This window comes from Trichoderma atroviride, chromosome 6 (assembly GCF_020647795.1).
Source record: "Trichoderma atroviride chromosome 6, complete sequence".
Lineage (NCBI taxonomy): Eukaryota > Fungi > Ascomycota > Sordariomycetes > Hypocreales > Hypocreaceae > Trichoderma > Trichoderma atroviride.
In genome coordinates this window covers 716,495-734,800 of record NC_089405.1, presented here as the reverse complement: position 1 = coordinate 734,800, position 18,306 = coordinate 716,495, and the positions used below count along the sequence as shown (strand labels likewise).

At 48.3% G+C, this 18,306-nt stretch overlaps 8 protein-coding genes across 9 annotated transcripts; 3 read left to right on the top strand and 5 right to left on the bottom strand.

Annotated features, from left to right (window-relative positions):
- Positions 1–18: 18 nt before the first annotated feature.
- TrAtP1_010866 (uncharacterized protein) lies at positions 19–2,306 on the top strand (the record flags this gene model as incomplete). The annotated part of the gene is made up of 3 exons (XM_066114880.1): positions 19–1,449; positions 1,501–2,025; positions 2,079–2,306. 3 exons carry the CDS (start codon positions 19–21, stop codon positions 2,304–2,306), a joined length of 2,184 nt encoding a protein of 727 aa, XP_065970977.1.
- Positions 1,971–4,482, bottom strand: TrAtP1_010865 (uncharacterized protein). Of its 2 annotated transcripts, XM_014092301.2 has the most exons (4): positions 4,343–4,482; positions 4,131–4,259; positions 3,751–4,064; positions 1,971–3,690 (listed from the first exon to the last, which is right to left on the bottom strand). In XM_014092301.2, the coding sequence occupies exons 2-4, from the start codon at positions 4,216–4,218 to the stop codon at positions 2,626–2,628; spliced, it is 1,467 nt and encodes a 488-aa protein (XP_013947776.2). In that variant the 5' UTR covers positions 4,219–4,259; positions 4,343–4,482; the 3' UTR covers positions 1,971–2,625. The 2 variants fall into 2 exon arrangements, with proteins under 2 accessions (XP_013947776.2, XP_065970976.1); XM_066114879.1 differs by having other exon boundaries at positions 3,751–4,259.
- A 2,583-nt stretch (positions 4,483–7,065) lies between these two features.
- On the top strand, positions 7,066–8,272 carry TrAtP1_010864 (uncharacterized protein). The gene is made up of 2 exons (XM_014092300.2): positions 7,066–7,467; positions 7,526–8,272. Exons 1-2 carry the CDS (start codon positions 7,319–7,321, stop codon positions 8,157–8,159), a joined length of 783 nt encoding a protein of 260 aa, XP_013947775.2. The 5' UTR covers positions 7,066–7,318; the 3' UTR covers positions 8,160–8,272.
- TrAtP1_010863 (uncharacterized protein) lies at positions 8,273–9,905 on the bottom strand. The gene has a single exon (XM_014092299.2). The coding sequence runs from the start codon at positions 9,664–9,666 to the stop codon at positions 8,326–8,328; it is 1,341 nt and encodes a 446-aa protein (XP_013947774.2). The 5' UTR covers positions 9,667–9,905; the 3' UTR covers positions 8,273–8,325.
- A 795-nt stretch (positions 9,906–10,700) lies between these two features.
- TrAtP1_010862 (uncharacterized protein) lies at positions 10,701–11,303 on the top strand (the record flags this gene model as incomplete). The annotated part of the gene is made up of 1 exon (XM_014092298.2): positions 10,701–11,303. The coding sequence occupies one exon, from the start codon at positions 10,701–10,703 to the stop codon at positions 11,301–11,303; it is 603 nt and encodes a 200-aa protein (XP_013947773.2).
- A 429-nt stretch (positions 11,304–11,732) lies between these two features.
- TrAtP1_010861 (uncharacterized protein) lies at positions 11,733–12,181 on the bottom strand (the record flags this gene model as incomplete). Its single annotated transcript, XM_014092297.2, has 2 exons — positions 11,733–12,105; positions 12,168–12,181. The coding sequence occupies 2 exons, from the start codon at positions 12,179–12,181 to the stop codon at positions 11,733–11,735; spliced, it is 387 nt and encodes a 128-aa protein (XP_013947772.1).
- A 242-nt stretch (positions 12,182–12,423) lies between these two features.
- On the bottom strand, positions 12,424–13,264 carry TrAtP1_010860 (uncharacterized protein). The gene is made up of 2 exons (XM_014092296.2): positions 13,155–13,264; positions 12,424–13,087 (listed from the first exon to the last, which is right to left on the bottom strand). The coding sequence occupies exons 1-2, from the start codon at positions 13,203–13,205 to the stop codon at positions 12,611–12,613; spliced, it is 528 nt and encodes a 175-aa protein (XP_013947771.1). The 5' UTR covers positions 13,206–13,264; the 3' UTR covers positions 12,424–12,610.
- TrAtP1_010859 (uncharacterized protein) lies at positions 13,260–17,585 on the bottom strand. The gene is made up of 7 exons (XM_014092295.2): positions 17,047–17,585; positions 16,812–16,968; positions 16,624–16,757; positions 16,349–16,559; positions 15,761–15,886; positions 13,990–15,707; positions 13,260–13,932 (listed from the first exon to the last, which is right to left on the bottom strand). Exons 1-7 carry the CDS (start codon positions 17,065–17,067, stop codon positions 13,813–13,815), a joined length of 2,487 nt encoding a protein of 828 aa, XP_013947770.2. The 5' UTR covers positions 17,068–17,585; the 3' UTR covers positions 13,260–13,812.
- Positions 17,586–18,306: the final 721 nt, after the last annotated feature.

Here is an 18,306-nt window from a genome sequence, read left to right as displayed (position 1 = left end):
ATTAGGCCCGCACGAACCATGGCAACACCCGAACAGAGCGAAAATGACTCTGCGGATGGCAAGTTCAGCCATCTGCGAAGCACCAAATCCAGTCATCGTTTGAACCAAATCGAAAAAATCAGGGCTCACGGTGTCGGTGATTTGATAGCTTTGCCGCAGCTGGTCGTATGCGGAGATCAGTCGGCCGGGAAGAGCTCAGTCTTGGAGGGCATAACTGGCATACCATTTCCTCGACAGGAGGGACTTTGTACGAGGTTCCCCACGGAAATCATTCTTCGCCATACAGAATCCGAGGCTGTCACCATTACCGCCAGTATCAGGCCTCATGTTTCACGGGCGCCAGAGGTTCAGCAGGCACTTGCTGCTTACCGCAAGGAAGTTGCCGATATGTCAGAGCTTCCTGATATTATCCAAGATGTCTCACGCTTAATGAAGATTCGCGGGTATTCGGATAACAACGACGGATATGCTTTCGCACCTGATGCCCTTCGTATAGAGGTGACCGGCCCTATTGGGATTCATCTCAGCGTTGTGGACTTGCCAGGACTCATATCCGTGGCAAACGAGGAACAAACTGAAGAAGATGTGCAGGCCGTTCATAACATGGTTAACGGTTATCTTAAGAATTCAAGAACAATAATTCTTGCTGTTCTACAGGCCGGGAACGATATGGCGAATCAGCCCATTATTAGGCTGGCCAGGACCCATGATACTTTGGGTCAACGGACTGTGGGAATCATTACGAAACCTGATTTGATCAATCAAGGTGCGGAAGCCAAACTCGCACGCGTGGCCAAAAATGAAGACAACATCAGACTAAAACTGGGATTTTTTCTCGTGAAGAATCCCAGCCCTTCAGAGCTTAAAGAAGGCTTGACTATGAAGGAGCGCTCCAGTCTTGAGCTACGATTCTTTTCAAGCTCTCCATGGGCTGAGCAAAATCTTGATATGAGCAGAATAGGAGCAGAGAAGCTTCGAGTATTTCTTCAAGACCTTCTTGACACTCATATCGAGAGGGAATTGCCCAAAGTCCGAGATGAGATCAAGAAGTTGTTGACCATGAGGGAAGCTGAGCTAAGATCCTTGGGTGATGCTCGGCCTACGGCTGATCTAATCAGGAGTTTCCTTACAAGTCTAAGTATGAGGTTTTACGAACTTTTGCAGGCGGCTCTTGAAGGTCATTATCATAGTATTGATGCTGAATTCTTTTCTAAAACTGAAGACTCAAGATTGCGAGCCAATGTGCAGAAATTGAACACTTCATTCTCAAGTTACATGCGAGATTCCGGCCAAAAGCGAAAAGTAAAGACTGATATTGAATCTGATGTTTCGGAGACTGTATCTGAAAATGAGACACCTGGGTCTGATGTCACAGACAATCACGAACGGGCGAGCGAAGAAGGCCAGATCCTGGTAAGCAACGCGGAGATGATGCAGTGGGTAAAACAGGTGAGAACAAGGCTTGTTCCATTAGAGATCTCTTTTCTAACATACGTTCAGATTTATATACGCACCAGAGGGAGAGAGCTGCCCGGGAATTATAATGCGGCGCTTTTAGCTGAACTATTCCGAGAGCAGTCGATTCAGTGGCCTGATATTTCTGAATCCCATCTTCACGATATTTTGAAGACTGTGGCTCAATGGATTCAGATTGCATTGGAACGGCTAATTCCCGATGACAGCATGCGTGACCAAGTTCATACGATATTAAAAGACTGGCTGGAGAATGCAGAAACGAATGCATTGGGAGAGCTAGGAAAATTGATTGAAGACGAGCAACGCACCCCCTTGACTTACAACCATTATTATACAGACAACGTCCAGAAAGCTCGAGTGGACATTGAGAAGAAAGCTATGGAGAAAGATCTACGTGCAGTGTTGCAGAATCACGGATATAATTTAAGAGACGGCAGCTTCGGTGTTCATAGAGAGAAAGTTATTGCTGCAATTGGGTCTAATGTCACGGTGGACATGGATAAACAGGCGTGCAATAACGCTATTATAGAGCTTCGTTCGTACTACAAGGTGAGAACGGGCCCCATATTGATTCATATTTGTATGATACTGATAGATCTCAGGTCGCAATGAAGACGTTTGTTGATAACGTCGCTCGGCAGGTCATCGAGCGCCACATCATGGCGCTACTCCCAAGTGCTTTCTGTCCGAATTTCGTATCTCAGCTTTCAGATGAAGACTTGGTCCAAATCGGCTCTGAGTCGGAAAAACAAATTGCGAGACGGGCAAAGTTGACTGCGGAGGCTCAAGGCTTGAAGAAAAGTCTGAGAGATTTGCAGAAGCCAGTTTGACGCCATGATTGGGGTTTTTTGAGTGGATACTTTGTGATACTTTGCACCAAATTTGCTGTTCTTTCCTGTTTTTATGTGATGATGTGGGGGTATGTCGGTTTGTTGGTATGTTTCGGCGTTGACGGACTGAGATTGATCATTTAGGCGCCTACTTCTCAGCTTTGGTTTTCCCACCGGGTTTTCCCAGAGCTTTAACGTGAATACAGAGTTGTAACAACTATTTAGAGAGAATTTAAGACTCATGATATCTTTGTATTTCGATACCGTTCATTATTCATTGACATGTACACATATTGGCTAAAGCAATATGCTATATGATCTACGAATTGCAAAGCGCCACAATATCCTCTGGCACATAGACTTGAAGAATGTCAATCAACTGGTTCAGCGGAATCCAGTCCATGTTGCCATGAATACTGCGCAGAGTGTGTCCCGAGTAGAGCACACGAGCATAGTAAGCCTTCTTCTGTTGGGCGGTCGTCTCCCAAACTTCAATTGCAATGTTGGACGCCATGGCCGGCCACCTCAGCTGGTCGATTCCGAGAGCCCCCAGAATGGGACCAATATCGCCGTCGTGGATGAATGTGTGCGCGTAGACGTATTTCTGCGTCTTGCCCGAAACAGCCTGCAGACGACGAACAATCTCGCCAATGAAGAGGCCTTCGGTAACTTGAATGTACTTTGTTACCAGGCTGTTGTTGCGCCAGTAGTGGTTCCACTCCCAGTCGCCTGCACGGAAAACTTCTTCGGCTTGTTCTTGAGAAACACACTTGGACGCGTCGGTAAAGCTGCATGGGAGCTCATATCCGTTGCAGAGGCGGGCCTGGAAGTTATCGGAAAAGTGGTCGAATGTGCTCTGCCAGGCGCTGCTGGTGGCGCCGAGGATATCTCCCAGAGACTGTCTCAGCTCGGCTGTGACGCTGAGATGCTCGTTCCAATCATCGGTAGCCTGAATTGATGAGAGAACAGAGCCTCTCGCATTGCAGGGATATCCGCTGTTGACAGTATCAACGCCTGCCTGCTGGTGAAGAGGCGCAGAGCCAGAGTAATGAGGCCAGAGACCGCGCAATACACCTCCCGCGCTCTGCTGGGTAAGAGAAGCAGAGCTGGAACGTAGCCAGACTTTGTCGTTGGGGGTCTTTGGAATGAGGCCAAGCTTGTCGCCATACAGAGCCCAGAGATCTTTGCCGTGCTGGATGCCGTCGAGAAAGCCGCCAGTGGTCAACTGAGGGAAAAAGCAAGTCGAGTTGATGTACGGCAGAGCATCCACAAATGGGTTGCTGGGGTCGGTGTACACGCTTGCGAAAGCTTGGACGCCATTGGCACCGTGGACTTGGCTGCCGTACAAGTAGGCCTCAAAGGTTGAGCAATCAAATGGTTGATTCTAACGTTGAGTTGTCGGTTAGATTCACACAATGATAATCTTAATGAGATAGCCTCTCACCTCTCCACCTGGGGCCAGGTTGTACATGGTACGCCTCTGATGCCTCTGCATATACTCCAAGTACACCAGCTTGGCATGACGATCACTGGGCAACTCATAGCCGTTCACGCGTGGGTGCGGCATGGAGCAATAGTCGTACACGCCATATGGCGAGCCCTGAGAGGCCTCATTAGCTGGAGCTGTGTAGATGCCTCCATACGTGCCCAGTCCACTGCTGGTGATGTACGAAGTGCTGTTGAGTCCGGGAGGGTAAAAGGTATCGACGGGTGAAAGATTCGCCCCGGCAACCAAGACGCCCTGGGCTACGATGCCGGCTGCCATTGTACGAGTCAGCATGATGTGAGTCGAAGCCATTGTCGGTGATGCTTAGCCAGCCGTACCTTGGATCGACTGTGCCTGGGAGACATCGGATGATATAGCCCCCAGGACGTGCTGCAGCCCGAGCACGTGGCTGTGTCCGGCCTTCATCGCATGCAGGAACAGCAAACAGCACGGCTAAACGGTATCATCTGTTGTTCGGGTTAAATTAGCGATCCATTGATAGATGCCGGGTATTGGAGGCGGTGGGAAATGGGAGCAGTTGTGTAAGCACCTAGTTTTTAGACAATGCAACTAACACTTATCAACGCTCTCTATAAGACGAGAAAACACAAGAAAAGGTCTAGTTCAGAGAGAAATATGTTGACTGCTGTGGCCTGTCTCGGCGTAAATGGGAAGCTGGTGATGTCCGCAAGCCACTGGCTGTAGATGAAGCACGCACGTGCCATCTGCTGGCGAAAATAAGTGGCGGGGAGCTGTAGCGCTATTGCCCACTAAAAGTAGATTGCGGAAGAGTTCACAGTTCTCGGCATCTTCATTTCGTAAAAAATAGAACTTTTAGACATTGTTATCATATCACCGTGTATCATCTGGCGCAAATTATTGATCACATCGTTGAATAAAACGCGTTTTGAGACAGACTCGCTGAATTCCGTGCCTGATTGTCTTATCTTGGACAACAGAGTAAACAACCTATAGGTACATGTAGCAAGCATACAGGTGGTGGCAGTTTACATTCAACTCATGTCTGGTAGGATTTTCTTTATAACCTCAAATATGTGACAGAAATACTTCTTTCGCATATCTAAGCTTTTGGTGATACAGACTAACAAATTTGCTTCTCACAGATGTTCTCAAAACATGTATGACTCGTCAATTACATACCTATCGACGGGACTTACATCCTCACCATTCTTCTTTTCACCATGTACACGTAGTAACGATGCAATTTTTTCTAATTCCTTATTGTAAACAACATATAATTGCGTCTTGAGGCCGTTCAACGATCATCTGCACTACCAAGGCTTCATATTAATGTCCAAGATTATCATGCTGGCGTGACTGTTGCCAATCGCCCAGACAAGTATATCCATCTTGCCCTTCAGTGCTTGCAGAGAGCTGTATGTGTTCCTCTGAAGCCAAATCATATACGATAGCAGAAGAGAGTAGCTGCATAAAACTCGCAACAACAATATAGCCAACAATATAGTCATCTTAGCAGGCTCAACTTGACTGCTCGGCTCCCGTTACTGAATCATCTACGGCTCGTAGCCTCCATCCAGCCTTTCTCTTTTCGTACTCAGCCACTCGCTGGAATTATTTGAAACGGCGGCTGTCCCAATTCCCGGGGCGAGCAGGATTTGAGTTTACAACTGAGACATTTTGAAGATCGCTGAGAAGCCAAGACAAGTTATTTCCAGAGCTGGGGGCTAAATTGATATGATTCGAGAGAAGACGTTTTGACGGCTGGGCTTTTTTTGCGTGACCATTCTCCCTTGAGGTCCGGAGCGGGACATTGTGTAATGACAAATAGCAATGTCTGACAATACGAAGGGCTGAATGGGGGCTCAGCAAAGTTGGGGGCTCCTATATGCAAGGACTATCTGTTCGAGACAGGCAACTTGAATCTCCAACTCTAATGTGTACACTTGTCAATGTTGCAGTCAAATAGCCACGTCACCAGTTAGATTGCTCCGATAGAATAGAATTTAGCCTTTGCAAGTTTTTATACAGACTAAAATACGAAATATGAGCCAACGTCAATCTTCACAAAGCACAATTCGTTGACTTGATCCCTTCGCGTATTAGCTAGTGAGAGCTAGAGCTTCAGCTGCAAGGGGAGCACGGCCTCCACATCGGATCAAATCCTATGCGGCGATCCAATCCACTCGCGAGGGATTTATCAGATACCGAAATTGGGGAAAGCCAGGAATAACAAAAATATCCCAATCATTATCCACCAGCTAACCGCGTCATGTCTCTACCGTTCCGCTCAGGGCAGCATGTGATCTGGTTGTGGGCAGAAGACGGAACGAAGAGGCCGGATGTGGAGCCGCGGCTGGAGATGGGGATCGTCCAACGTGCCTTATTGTGGACTACCTAATCAGCTGAAGAGGAGAATGGTCTCTCAAGGCATGGTTTATTGGGCCACCGTACCAAGTGTCTCATATGGTTCAGGTTATTTGTAATTATAGCAATACGTGTAATGTACTTGTATACTTCAATTCTGAGGGTGAGTTTTAATGTTTTGCCCAGACACCTCAACGATTGGACATGATTTACGCATCTGGCAGCCGTTGAAGGGAGCTGGTATTTAAGACCAATATCTAACCGCTTATCCGCCCTTGGTGTTTTAACTTAAACCACTGGCTGGGTGCTCCGACGGTTCGCGTCAATTCTCCGGTTGCCGATATCGATTCCTGATCTAGTGGAGTAGGCATATGATGGGTGTATCGGTAAATTAGTATGCACACACCGTAAGAGCCAAGATGTCTCCTTTCTAAAATAGATGAGACTCAATGTGCTGGACGGGAAGTCAGAATATCTCTTACCTCTACTTTGACAAGCGACGTCTTTAGAATCAAGAACTGTTTAGTTATTCATAGAACAAAGAATGCTTGTCTCGCAAAACATTATAGTCTTCTCATTGTACAATACGCTTGACTAAACGACCCCTTATACATCTTCTACTCGACGCAGAATTTCCCTCCAAATCGGCAGTACCTACGTGATGCCGGATCTTGCCTTATAAAAGCGGACTAGGGATCCAACTGCGGCCCGTAGAATGACAAATTCCAAGCCCCAACTATTCAGGTGGATCGTTTAGATCGGATAAAGATGAACCGGCCCAACTACCAACCAGGCGTAGATATGAGCAGGCCGTTTTCCCAGGCCAAACGGGCGCCTGGATCGAGTGGATCGCGCTACTGCACCTCTAAACCCTTGAGAGTTGAGATGCAGAGACTTTAAAAGAAGAAGCAAATTGCCTCCTTTCAAACGAAATGTCTCAGGAGGAGGTCCCGAGTTTGCCGCGAAGATGCAAGCTGACGGAGAGACACAACATCACGGGAACTAGCAACGGCAATGTTTTTCCTTTTAATAGCTGTTGGGCGAGGATGCTGTTTGGAGGTTTAAAAGGGCGAGATCTCTCTCTCGAGTTGCGTTATTCTTTTGCAGATCTTCATTAGCTTCACTGGCTCCGGTCTCATCTATATCATTATTGCCCGTTTGATCCATATCAGTATTTGTTATGATGCTCTTCTTCGCCGCCGCCTCGTTTGCTGCCCTTGCTACGGCATTGCCTGCCGGTGTTCAAGTCCAACCATGGACGCCGGCTGAGGAGCACGATTCACGCGGACCGTGTCCAATGCTAAACACTCTAGCAAACCACGGCTATTTGTAAGACTGCCTATGTTCTCTCTCTGCTTGGACGTTGGAACTAACCAAATATCTCAAGGCCTCACAACGGCCGCAATCTTACGGCTACATTGATTGAAAACGCCTTTACCAACTTCCTCAATGTCGAGGCAGGATTTGCAGCCGCCGTCAAGGACTTTACCCAGGCTTGGGGCCACGACGTGTTCAATCTTCATGATCTAAATGCGCCAGACATCTTACAACACATCGCCTCTCTCACCCGCGATGACTACACGTCGCAGAATCCACACATCAGGCCAAACCTGCATCGAATTGAGAGCCTCTTCGACGACAGTCCCTCATTGCATATCGACATCGACTCCATCGCAAAGTCTCGGCTGCGTGTCCAGGCAGAGTCGCATCCCAACATGCTTTCCAAGGCTAGATTCGACGCGGCCCTCTTTGAGGCCGCAATGGTACTGGTGATGATGACGGACAACGTTCCCGACGCGACGAGCAACCCTCCTCTGTCTGCGTACGAAGCCCCCAAAGACCGTTTGCGAACTTGGTTTGAGCAGGAGAGGTTCCCTGTTGAGCTTGGATGGCAGCCATCGAAGAGGGCCATCAAGCTGGCGGATTTGAATCCGGCAATCCAGGCAATTACTGAGTCGATGCAGCGACAGGAAAAGGAGCGTTCAAAGTCTCGCATCGCGGCGAAGGTAGATACCGAGTGATTTGGCGGATTCTAAAGGTGCCACCAGTTTTATTCTGTGTATATGGTACAATGGTAGTTTTATGTAATAATATTAGTCTTGGATGATCTTGTTATGAGACTATAAACATTTATATGAATGACGCTCTTTGACTCTGAATTGCTCGTGTAATATTTATAACAGGTGTCTATGCCCTCCATGGACTCTGCCCATGTGCCTTTTGCCATTTACTCATCAACGCCTCGTCAAAAGTAACAAGAACCTCAAGATCGCCATTTGGAAGTCTAGGAAATACCACCGGATACCGCTTCCCTTTCAACGATGACAGTCTTACAGCTTCACAGTGTCCCAATTCAGCGCCCCAATCAAGCTCATATACTCCTTCATCCGCCCAAGAGACGATGGAAACATCGGCAGCCTGTTCGCATAGCTTGAGACTCGAGACGTCGTCCTGGGCAGCCAAATGGTTCACTATGCGGTTCATAGCTTGCTCATTGATAACATTAATGCTTTGCCGTACAGCTGCTGCAACATTTGCGATTTCTGATGTAAAGGTTTTCTGTTCGGTTGAGCTTCCAATGGCGACGAGATCGGCTTTCTTTGCGGTTACCAGCGTCACGCCAAAGGAAGAGCCGAGATATTCCTTAGGAAGTGGTGGATCATAGCGACTGCGAGAATTAACAGCTATACGCATAAATAGTTTACCATCTGCAGTGGTATTATCATCATCTGCAAACTCAGAATGAATGATGTATCCCCAGAGGAGCGCAGTTAGTACGTCACTTGTAGAAACCCATGCAGTCCCATCAGGCAAATGCCTGTTTACTTCGGCTTTTAAACGCTTCAAATACTCTCCAGAGAATTTGAGATACTGAGTCTCTAACTTGGCTGGTTCTGGTGGTTGGCTAGAAGGGGCACTCTCTTCTCTATGAAGAAGCAGCGGCGTATCAGCAGGAGCATTATGAGAGCTTCTCACAATCGCCGTGCGATCTAACCAACTCTGATTAAAACCAATGTCCTCAGAAGAGCCCGTCCTGCAATGAGATGCCCAAATCTTCAACAACGAGCCGTATGCTGTGACATCGGCCGTCTGGTGATGCAGGCTGACAGCAAGCAGGCATCCTCCCTTGACCAGCGTCAAGACTGCGCGAAAGACTGGACTGGGGGACGTGCCCGGGCCGAGGTCGGCAGAAAACCAACTCCGGTCATCAAAAAGAGATGGTCGAAAGGCGCCAGACTTGAGAGCATCATAATCAACATCTGCGTAGGTATTGACGCGAAATAAGTCACTCAGTGAGTCACACGGCGAGCTCAAGGCAACGGATCCCTTGGGATGAGCCCTGGCCACTATTCTGGAGGCGAGATAGGGGATATCTTTTAATGTGCCCGCGAGGCCATTCCGGAGGACGTCGGATATTCGAGGATTGGACGATGAGAAGCAGAGGATCTGGCTGATGTAGGAGCATGGCATAATCCACTCCAGCGGGGATAGCTGGCTGGGGCCTTGTATAACGGCCTGTTCTCCCATAGCTGGAGATGATAAATAGTGAACGCTTTTTAAAGGTAAAAATGCTGCGTAGTATTTGAGCGGTTAAAGGTTAGAGATCAATAATGCTATCAGGGCTGCATGGAAGATCGACTTGGAGGGGATGTGCAGTGGGATCGGCATTTACTGTTAGTGCCGGATCAGTAACGTCAGCATCGCATATCGCAACTTGGCAAATCGCCGACAATGATGTGCTTCTAAAAGCAAAGCTAGTATAAAATGCGACTCCTTGGGAGACATTTATGAAACGGACTTTATAAAAAACATTATACATGACTATAGGAGCTTTTACAAGCGGCCCGCAGCAGCCGCAGGTGGCACTAGTTGGAGTTGAAGAGCAAACATTGAGGAAACATTTACAGTAGGATATACGGTAAGCGGGGCCGTTGCATGCGATACGGTAGAAGTAAATACTTCAGAGTCGTTGCTTTCAAAAATATGGCAACTGTTGAAAGTGTAGCTGTTTCTCCAATTACCAACTTCAACAGAATCTATGTTGAGAGATGCAGCCCATCAAGCCGACTTGTCGCTTCGTTTTGAGACAGAGGTCGTTATGGTCAACCGCAACTAGTTGACCATAACGACTTCTGTCTCAAAACACAGTACAGCTACTACCCCTTGAACTAAGGACGCCAATAACAAGCAAACAAAATAGGAAATAGAGGAATTTTATTTTATGTTGACTTTAGATATCTTAAGCCAACCAATTGACAGCTAGTTTCTTCCAACATGGCGTTGCGGTCCGCAATAGCCGCATAAAACACCAGGCACCAGCAAGGTGAAAAGAACAAAACGGAAGCCGAAGCCAAAGACCGAGCTATGAGATTCTACTAGTAATTAGCAGTAGCACAGCGTGTAAGTTGCTCGACCGGACTTTATCGACCGGACTTTAAAAATACGGATTCGTCAATGGTGGTGTTTCCGATCTGATAAGACATCTTTATATCTTGACAGCCTTGGCCACAATTTGAAGAGACGTTTCCAACTTCATTCTTCATTCAAGACGGCCATTCATCATGACAGCCCCCAAAGCAATCGCCGTCGTCATCTGCAGCACTCGCCCTCACCGCATCAACCCCTTTGTCGCCGGCTACGTTGCCTCCGTCATCCAATCCGTGCCTCAGACTACCGCCAAGGTGGAATTACTCGATTTGGCCACTCTCAATCTCCCGCTGTACAACGAGCCTGTCGTACCAAGCTATCTCCCAGCTGATGATCCCACGCCGCATTATCAGTACGAACACACCCGCGCCTGGTCGGCTCTTGTCCGCAAATATGACGGCTTCATTTTTGTCACGCCGCAATACAACTGGTCCGTCCCGTCGAGTTTGAAGAATGCGCTCGACTATGTATTCCATGAATGGAGCGGGAAGCCCGCCGGAATTGTCACCTATGGCGCCAGAGGGGGTGTGAAAGCTGAGACTCACTTGCGAGAGATTTTGAAAGGTCTGAGGATGAATGTCGCCGAAGCAACTGTGGCACTGAAGATTCCCAGAGGGGATGCCAAGGGGGTAGAGGCGGAGACGTTGATGAAGGAGGCCTGGGAGACTGAAGGCGCAGATGAGAGAATCAAGGCGTTGTTTGCCGGTGTATTGGAACTTTTCGGAATAGAGGCATAGAGAGGAAATACCCATAACATACTGTGAGATAGATCTTGTATACAATTTGCGAATTGTCTTTGCGGGCTGAGCGGCCATCATGGCATGTCTCGATCTGATTATGAACTTTTACTGCTGGTGCGTAAATATAGAATTCCTTTTGCCGCAAAGAGATAGTTCCTCCTTGTTCACTATAATTTCTCTTTAGTAAAAATTTTAAGCATAAACATTTACTCTCCAAATATAATTTCGCTACTCATATTGCACCTGTTGCTCTGCTCGTCTAGATTCCCACCGACCCACCCTGTAGCAAATAATGCGCCAAATTGGGCAAATCCAACAATATCATTACCACCTTGGTATCAATCAACAACGCTCTAAAATATCTTGTTTATATCCAATCTCGATATCCGTCTCAAAAACACAATAAACCTGCTCTGGTATCTCAATCTATACGCCCCCAAGGCTCTCCGCCCTCCGTCCCTTGCCCATCATCATCGTCTCAATCACATCGCTCGGCACAAGCTGCGGCTGCGCCTCTCCGTATCGCTGATGCTCCATCTCCTGCGCATCGATTCCCTCCCTCGGCGGCGCATCTGCACTTGATTTGGTGGCGTTTCGCTGGCTGTCTTTAGATGTCAAGCCGTGCTGCTGTCTTGAATCTGTCTCTGGTCGCTGCAGCGGTCGGAGCATCGACTTCTCCTCTGGCATCGCCGGCATCGATGCCTTGGCGTGAGGGTTGGACGCGTCCTCAAGACGGTTGTCGTCCCGAAAAGCAAAGATTCTAAGAGAATGAAATCGATCAAATAATTGCCGCAGCCACCTGTACACATAGTCAGCTTTGCTGCATCCTCCCAAAATTCCCATGTAGCAGCAGCCTCTTACAACGTATTGGTCATGGTCAGAAGCAAGCTACTATCATAAACAGCGGTCGGAAGGATAAACCCCAAAGATGCGATATAGCTAGGTATTAAGAGCAGCTGAACAATCACTTTCGCCCCTGTTTTTTCCTTCTTTTTGCGTCGTCCTCTAGGAAGGCTCGGCAAAGCTGGAAATGCTGGTGCCTAGCTGCCCGTTTTACGATTCGCCGTCAGTGGCGGGAACTTGCATGCACTAACACAAGGTTGCGCATCAGGCAGCCAAATACCGGCAATGCTGGACATATTAAAATATGATATTTGCTGTACAGATACGTATGCTTTAGATGTCGTTTGTTGTTGCTTTTTCTTGAATCATGTTCTCCACGATGCCGTTGGCTGTTGTGCTTCAGCCTAGTCCATACATCACTAATACACAATCTTTCACACAATCATACTTATACCCCAGCATCACGAATCAACCTCATTCTTCAACACATCATACCTCGTCTCCCCCGCCATCTCGCCCTGCCTCGGTCCAGCTCCTCTTGCACCCAAACTATTCCCCTGCAGCATCTGCCTCTCCGCCAACCGACTTGGATCATCCTCACTCCCCGGCTCGGCCCTCAACGCCCTCTGAAGCCCGTCGCTGTCCTTGTCGTCGCTACTAAACCCTTCTTTGATCTTTCTCCCATGGGGGCCTTTTGTGTCTTTCATGGGCGCCGCGCCGGCAACAGCGCTCTTTGCCTGGCGACCGCCAGACCTTTGTAGGTTGGCGGCATCTTCTAAGAAACTGGTCTCTCTTCGGCTGCCCGACACGCCTTCAGGCTGGGCATTCCTGTTCTGATCAAACTCGCCGCCTTCTCCATATGATTCTGCAGCGAGCGACCCCCCCTTCACAAGACCTGCAGCTTCCTGGCTAACCGGAGCGTCTTTGCCCAAGTCGACCTATTAAGAAAACGCATGTTTAATTGAAGATTCCTCTAGATCTATCCAAATGAGGTGGTACACATACTTTAGTGCCTTTGGTAGGATTAGGATTCTTGCGTTCTCGCAGAGTAGGCATGTTTCTTATTAACAATCTGCTTCTTTAAATCAGTTATTGACTGCAGATGTATACGTTGGATTGAATCTGTCTTTCATCAGCCATCTTCCAGCAGCCTGCATTTAAATACCCAGTTGCAATGGCAAACTCAAAGTGCGGCCGCGGATGACATCACAGCAGCAGCTTCATGACACTCACGCAATAGTCACGTCAAAGCTTAAACCCCAACAGCGTCTCTAGGCAAAGAATGCAAAGATCCCCGCCCAAAAAGCGGCTCATTGCTTCGCATCACAATATTGCATCATAGAAGCCGCCATCCGGCCTGGAATTGGCTGATCTCGATTCGGCACAGATGCAAACTCCAGACAACTCGTATTTCGCAAACTCGAGCACAACGGAGCGGCACATCAAGTCCTATCATCTTTGGACCAATGAACTAGAAAATGGCGCAAATGTCATCAACCATCTTTTTTCGTAAAAGCCATACCCTTTAACCATATATACCCTTGCCGTATGATATCCATTCGTTACAAGACCCTTCGCAAGCCATTCCAAACACGCCGCCGAACCATGGTATAAATGTAAACTCCCCAAGGGCGATGCAAACGTGCCCACAAAAGCCAAAAAATCAACCCGCGTTTTCCGCTGTATGAAACTGGTGTACAATTTGAGACACTTGACTCTCTTTCATGACTCTCCCTTCATCTTTTTTTGTTGCTTTTGCGGTGCCAATGTGTGTGTTGTGTACCTTGACGATAGTTAGTCAAACATTCTAGTTTGGCTACACGATGAATTCAAATCTTACCTTTGTAGCAAATCTCAAGCTGGTCAAAGTTTCCTTCAGATGGGTCTCTAGGGGTGATACCATGACAAACATGAGCGTCTTGCTGTTTCCACCCAGGCTGTATTGCAGCAAGTGTGTCAGCTTAGAGTTTCGATACGGAATATGGCCCGAGCCTCTTCCAAGTGCCTCTATCACGTCCCCAAGACAGCTCAAACTCTTGTTGATGTTCTGTGTCTCCTTCATCCTGTCGCCCTCGACTTGCGAATGCTTCAAGCGCTCCGAACCCGCTAGATCGACCAAATTTAGAGTGCCCTCACACCGCTCGCCCGTTGCTGAATTTTCGCCAATGAGCTTTAGGATGAAAACACTGTGAGACCGAGAAGACCGCTCATTGGCCTTGGTAGCTGCTACTGATCGATTCTTCTGTGCTTCTTCCAGCATCAACTCCACAGTATCGGCAGAGTTGAGTCGAACGGACTTGCAGTTCAAGATAGTAGTCTGCTTCCGGAGCTCGTCGTGTCGAATTTCCAACTTCTTTGATACTCGACCATTTGTGGCATGATCATTGGGAGTCAAGAGATCATGTAAATCTTCGTTGTAAACTTCGACAAAGGAGCCTTCCATGGTGTACTCCCACGATTTCTCCTTCAATTGCGTCACGGTATCGTAGATCATGTGCGTGGCTCGAGGAATCATGCCATCAGGAGATGACATTGTGTACGTCTTGCCTGATCCTGTCTGGCCGTAACAGAAAATGCAAACGTTATAACCGTCCAAGGCGCTCTGCACCAGCTGGGAGATTTCGTCGAATATCTCATCGTTTCGTATCTCGGGCGTAAACACTCGATCGAATTCGAATGGGTAATTCTTCCTCGAAACGACTCCGAAGCTGGACTTTTCTTCTGGCCCGGCCACCATAATCTCGGCAGATGTCTTGTCATCAGGATACGAGAGCTGGGCGACCTCACTTTCGCCATCTCCAAGCGGCGGTCGAACTCGGCACATGACACGGATATTGCCCTTGAGCTCCTGGTATTTGTTGAAAAGAATGCGTCGCTCAGTTTCTTCCTTCATCAGCTTCTGTCGTGCCTCTTCAGCGATTCGTAGTGCGTCTTGAAGCCTAGATTCCATGGCAGAGAAAGCATCGGACTGTGCCTTGGTATCGGATTCGAGGAATTCGACCTGGGATCGTAGGGAGTTGATTTTCGCTTCGAGTGTTGTGTTTGACGCTGAAAGCTCGGATATGCTTGTTTGTAGACTGCCGGTAAGGGCCTTTTCGCGCTGGAGATCCGACCGTGTGCCTTCTGCCTCTGTTCGGATTTCTCGCATCTCTCGATCTCTCTTTTGCAGAACAATCTCCATCTCCTGTTGGTCGTTGCCCACTTTACTTCGTAAACTTTGGAGTTCTTGCTCTCTTTTTCGCTGCTCATCTTGTAGCGCCTCTTGGTGCTGCTTTGTTAACATTTCAATCTTTTGCTGATGTTCGTTGGCCTCCTGCGTCTTTAAGCGTTCTAGCTCCCGAGTCAAGTCATCCATTGCGGTACAGTGCTGGCGTAAAAGATCTTCGAGTTCGGTCTTGTGTTTTCTGGCAAGGTCATCGATTTGCCGGGAGTGATCCCATTCCAATTTCTCTAGCTCGTGCTCAAGCTTTCGCTTGACTTCATTCGAAACGTCAAGATCTGTCCTCAGAGACTCGGCCTTGCCCTCCAATCTAGACTTTTCTCCTTCAAGCTCCGAAACTGCAACGAATATTAGCTCCGCCGCAAACAATCGACAGTCATCGCCCTCGTACCTCGCTTCTTGGCCAATTCCAGAGCATCGTCCATGCCTTTTCTATCGAGCAGTGTGGTATCCACCATTGCTTTTAGCTCTTTAAACTGCGATTCGATATCGCCGACTCGACCGTCCACATCAAAGGCTACAAATCCAGTCAAGTTAGAATCCTTAGTTAAATAATTATTGCGCATAGGTGATTTGGCAGGGGACTTGGTGGGAGAGTTGGCTTTGAAAAGAGCAATGCAGCCTTGAAGTTTTTCAACCTGCCGCTTCACTTGCTTGTCGCTTGGCGTCATCAAGGGACCTCCCTAGGTTCCCTGTACGGCAGCCGAAGCGGATGATGGTTGTTTGTTGCTTCTCTTCTCGCTGCCGGGACGGTGAATAGTAGTGTTGTTTGAAGCAGATGCAATGCTTGGAGGCGAAGCTGTCACTTGACTTGTGCTGCGAAAAGAGTTTTTCTCCTCAATACAAAGATTTTTGAGTCTCATTGTCAGAGAGCTTTCTCTTGAGGAAGACAAGGTCGATGTAGATTTGGTAGTTCTGATTTTTCGCTGGGAAAGGGTGTTGAAAGTGAAGCTTGTTGTTCGCTCGGATATGGTCGTACCATTATTGGGTTTCGCCTCTTTGTCTTGTTCTTCCTCCTCTCGATGACCGTACGCCGAACGAGGTCGACCAAGCTGGCTTACCGACCTCGCATGGTTGGCACGAGTATTCGGTCTGGGGACGGCGCTGTTTCGTTCTGGGCCGATGCTTTTAGCAAAGTTGCTGATCGGTGTCGGGTTTGCGAGGGCTGAAGCTGGGCGCGGTCGCTTGAGCTATTTGGTATCAGTATTAGAATCGCCAGCATAATAACTTTGCTCTTCATCAAAGGGTTCTCACTTGTGAGATGCTAGCCAACGTCTGGCCTTTGACTGTGGATCGTGGTATCTTTGGTGTGGCTATCGCGGAAGGTTTCGATGGGTATTCAAGCGCACGTTCGGAGAGAGGTCGTCGCTTCGGCTCGGGTTGAGTTGCTGGGAGATGTTAGCATGCCGTAGCGCTTTTGTGGTCGTCGACTCGTTTTGTACCGGACTGAGGCAGCTCGCGCTTCAGGTTCTTCATCCCGGTGGGCGCGGGGATCGAAGACTGAGTGCGGGCATTCTGTTGGGACTCGCTCCATTCGGTCAAACTCCCAGCGTTCGTTATCGGTCCTGGCAAGCGACTGATCTTGGCGATCCGCGTGGCCTGTAGGATTAGCAACTGTTAGCCCCCGCGATTTTCTCCCTCTATCGTAGTGATCCATGCGTGTGCGGAAGGGCGAACCTGGTTTTCCGCTGTATCCATTGTAATAATGCCAAAAATGAAACTCTGGTGTATCAAATCGTAGCAAAAAACAATCGAGCCCGAAAAAAGTCGGGAGTCGCGTCAAAAGAGTAGGAGCATGCGCCCCAACGATCAAAAGTTTGTAGCACAGCCGGCAAGAATAGTTCAAACGCTGGTGGAGGAAGGAGCGTGCAGAAGCGAAATGGTAGGTCTCAGTGTTGACTTTGCCTTTTGGACCCCCCCCCTGGTTCGAATGTTGACCATGCAGATGTATTTGCATGGAGCCACTTCGCTGCTTTGGCTTTGAGTTAACGGTGTGGAGAAGGCCGTCAAAATACAATTGTTTACTGCAAGACGCGTGGACCGGGCAACAGTGGCTGAGGCGCTGTGGCTTGACAGGCGTGGGGCGCAGTCGTCTTACACCCTTATTGCTAGTAGTACTAGCACCTGGTATCGCCAGCGCCATGCAACACTGTTGCTACTATTCTACTGCTGGAATAATTACTGCAGTAGCTCACACTAGCAAACGCCCTGTTAGGCGATGATCGGAACTTGCATCGCACTTCAACGATGCTTCGTAGGAAGCGTGACAATAGGATAAAAAGGTTCTCCAGCCAAGCCGAATTCACCACCACGTGCTTGGGCTTGTCAATTCCAGCGGGATCAAGCCAGAGCGGAGAATTGGCTGTAATGGACCAGTTGACAGCTCACAGATGGGGCAATTCTCCGTGTTAAATCCGCTGATTTCACATGTTAAAGGAGGATGACGTCTCCGTCTCGCCGAGCTCAGCAGTCGTGACATGTATCGAGTACAAGGTTTAGAGCTAGATGTTGCAAGAATGGCCTAGTGCCAGCGCTGCTATAAGGAGAAGCCAAGTGAATATCAATCATCACATGCCAGTTTGTGTCCCTCATTCTATACATTTATAATACGTATAGTGATAAAAAGGTGCAGCCCAGCAGAAGCAATTGATATATCCACGTGTAGTAATGACTCGAGATATGATACTCTCTAGAGGCATCGGCCATGAACTTGCGTTGGCAAAGGCTGTAGGCTTAGCATGCCAACTGCCTTCATCAGACACGTGAATTACTGTGATATGTAAGCCAAACCACTAAATACCAAGCTGTTTCACATATGAAACCCTACTTCATCCAATTGGCAAGCCCATCCAAGTCACCGTCCTTCCAAGACACCTGCAAAATGCACCCCCACCACCTTCCTCTAAAAGCAGCGCTGCTGATGTAATCCCACACACT

What these genes read in the sequence shown, in the direction of transcription:
- TrAtP1_010863 (XM_014092299.2), bottom strand. Translation starts at nt 9,666, where the DNA reads ATGGGAGAACAGGCCGTTATACAAGGCCCCAGCCAGCTATCCCCGCTG.
- TrAtP1_010864 (XM_014092300.2), top strand. Translation starts at nt 7,319, where the DNA reads ATGATGCTCTTCTTCGCCGCCGCCTCGTTTGCTGCCCTTGCTACGGCA. An exon ending in CTAGCAAACCACGGCTATTT is followed by an intron (nt 7,468 to 7,525) that starts GTAAGACTGCCT and finishes AAATATCTCAAG; the next exon opens with GCCTCACAACGGCCGCAATC.
- TrAtP1_010860 (XM_014092296.2), bottom strand. Translation starts at nt 13,205, where the DNA reads ATGCCTACTCTGCGAGAACGCAAGAATCCTAATCCTACCAAAGGCACT. An exon ending in ATCCTACCAAAGGCACTAAA is followed by an intron (nt 13,088 to 13,154) that starts GTATGTGTACCA and finishes TTTTCTTAATAG; the next exon opens with GTCGACTTGGGCAAAGACGC.
- TrAtP1_010865 (XM_014092301.2), bottom strand. Translation starts at nt 4,218, where the DNA reads ATGAAGGCCGGACACAGCCACGTGCTCGGGCTGCAGCACGTCCTGGGG. An exon ending in CCAGGCACAGTCGATCCAAG is followed by an intron (nt 4,065 to 4,130) that starts GTACGGCTGGCT and finishes GTACAATGGCAG; the next exon opens with CCGGCATCGTAGCCCAGGGC. An exon ending in ACCTGGCCCCAGGTGGAGAG is followed by an intron (nt 3,691 to 3,750) that starts GTGAGAGGCTAT and finishes ACTCAACGTTAG; the next exon opens with AATCAACCATTTGATTGCTC.
- TrAtP1_010859 (XM_014092295.2), bottom strand. Translation starts at nt 17,067, where the DNA reads ATGGATACAGCGGAAAACCAG. An exon ending in TGGATACAGCGGAAAACCAG is followed by an intron (nt 16,969 to 17,046) that starts GTTCGCCCTTCC and finishes CTAATCCTACAG; the next exon opens with GCCACGCGGATCGCCAAGAT. An exon ending in GGAATTGGCCAAGAAGCGAG is followed by an intron (nt 15,708 to 15,760) that starts GTACGAGGGCGA and finishes TATTCGTTGCAG; the next exon opens with TTTCGGAGCTTGAAGGAGAA.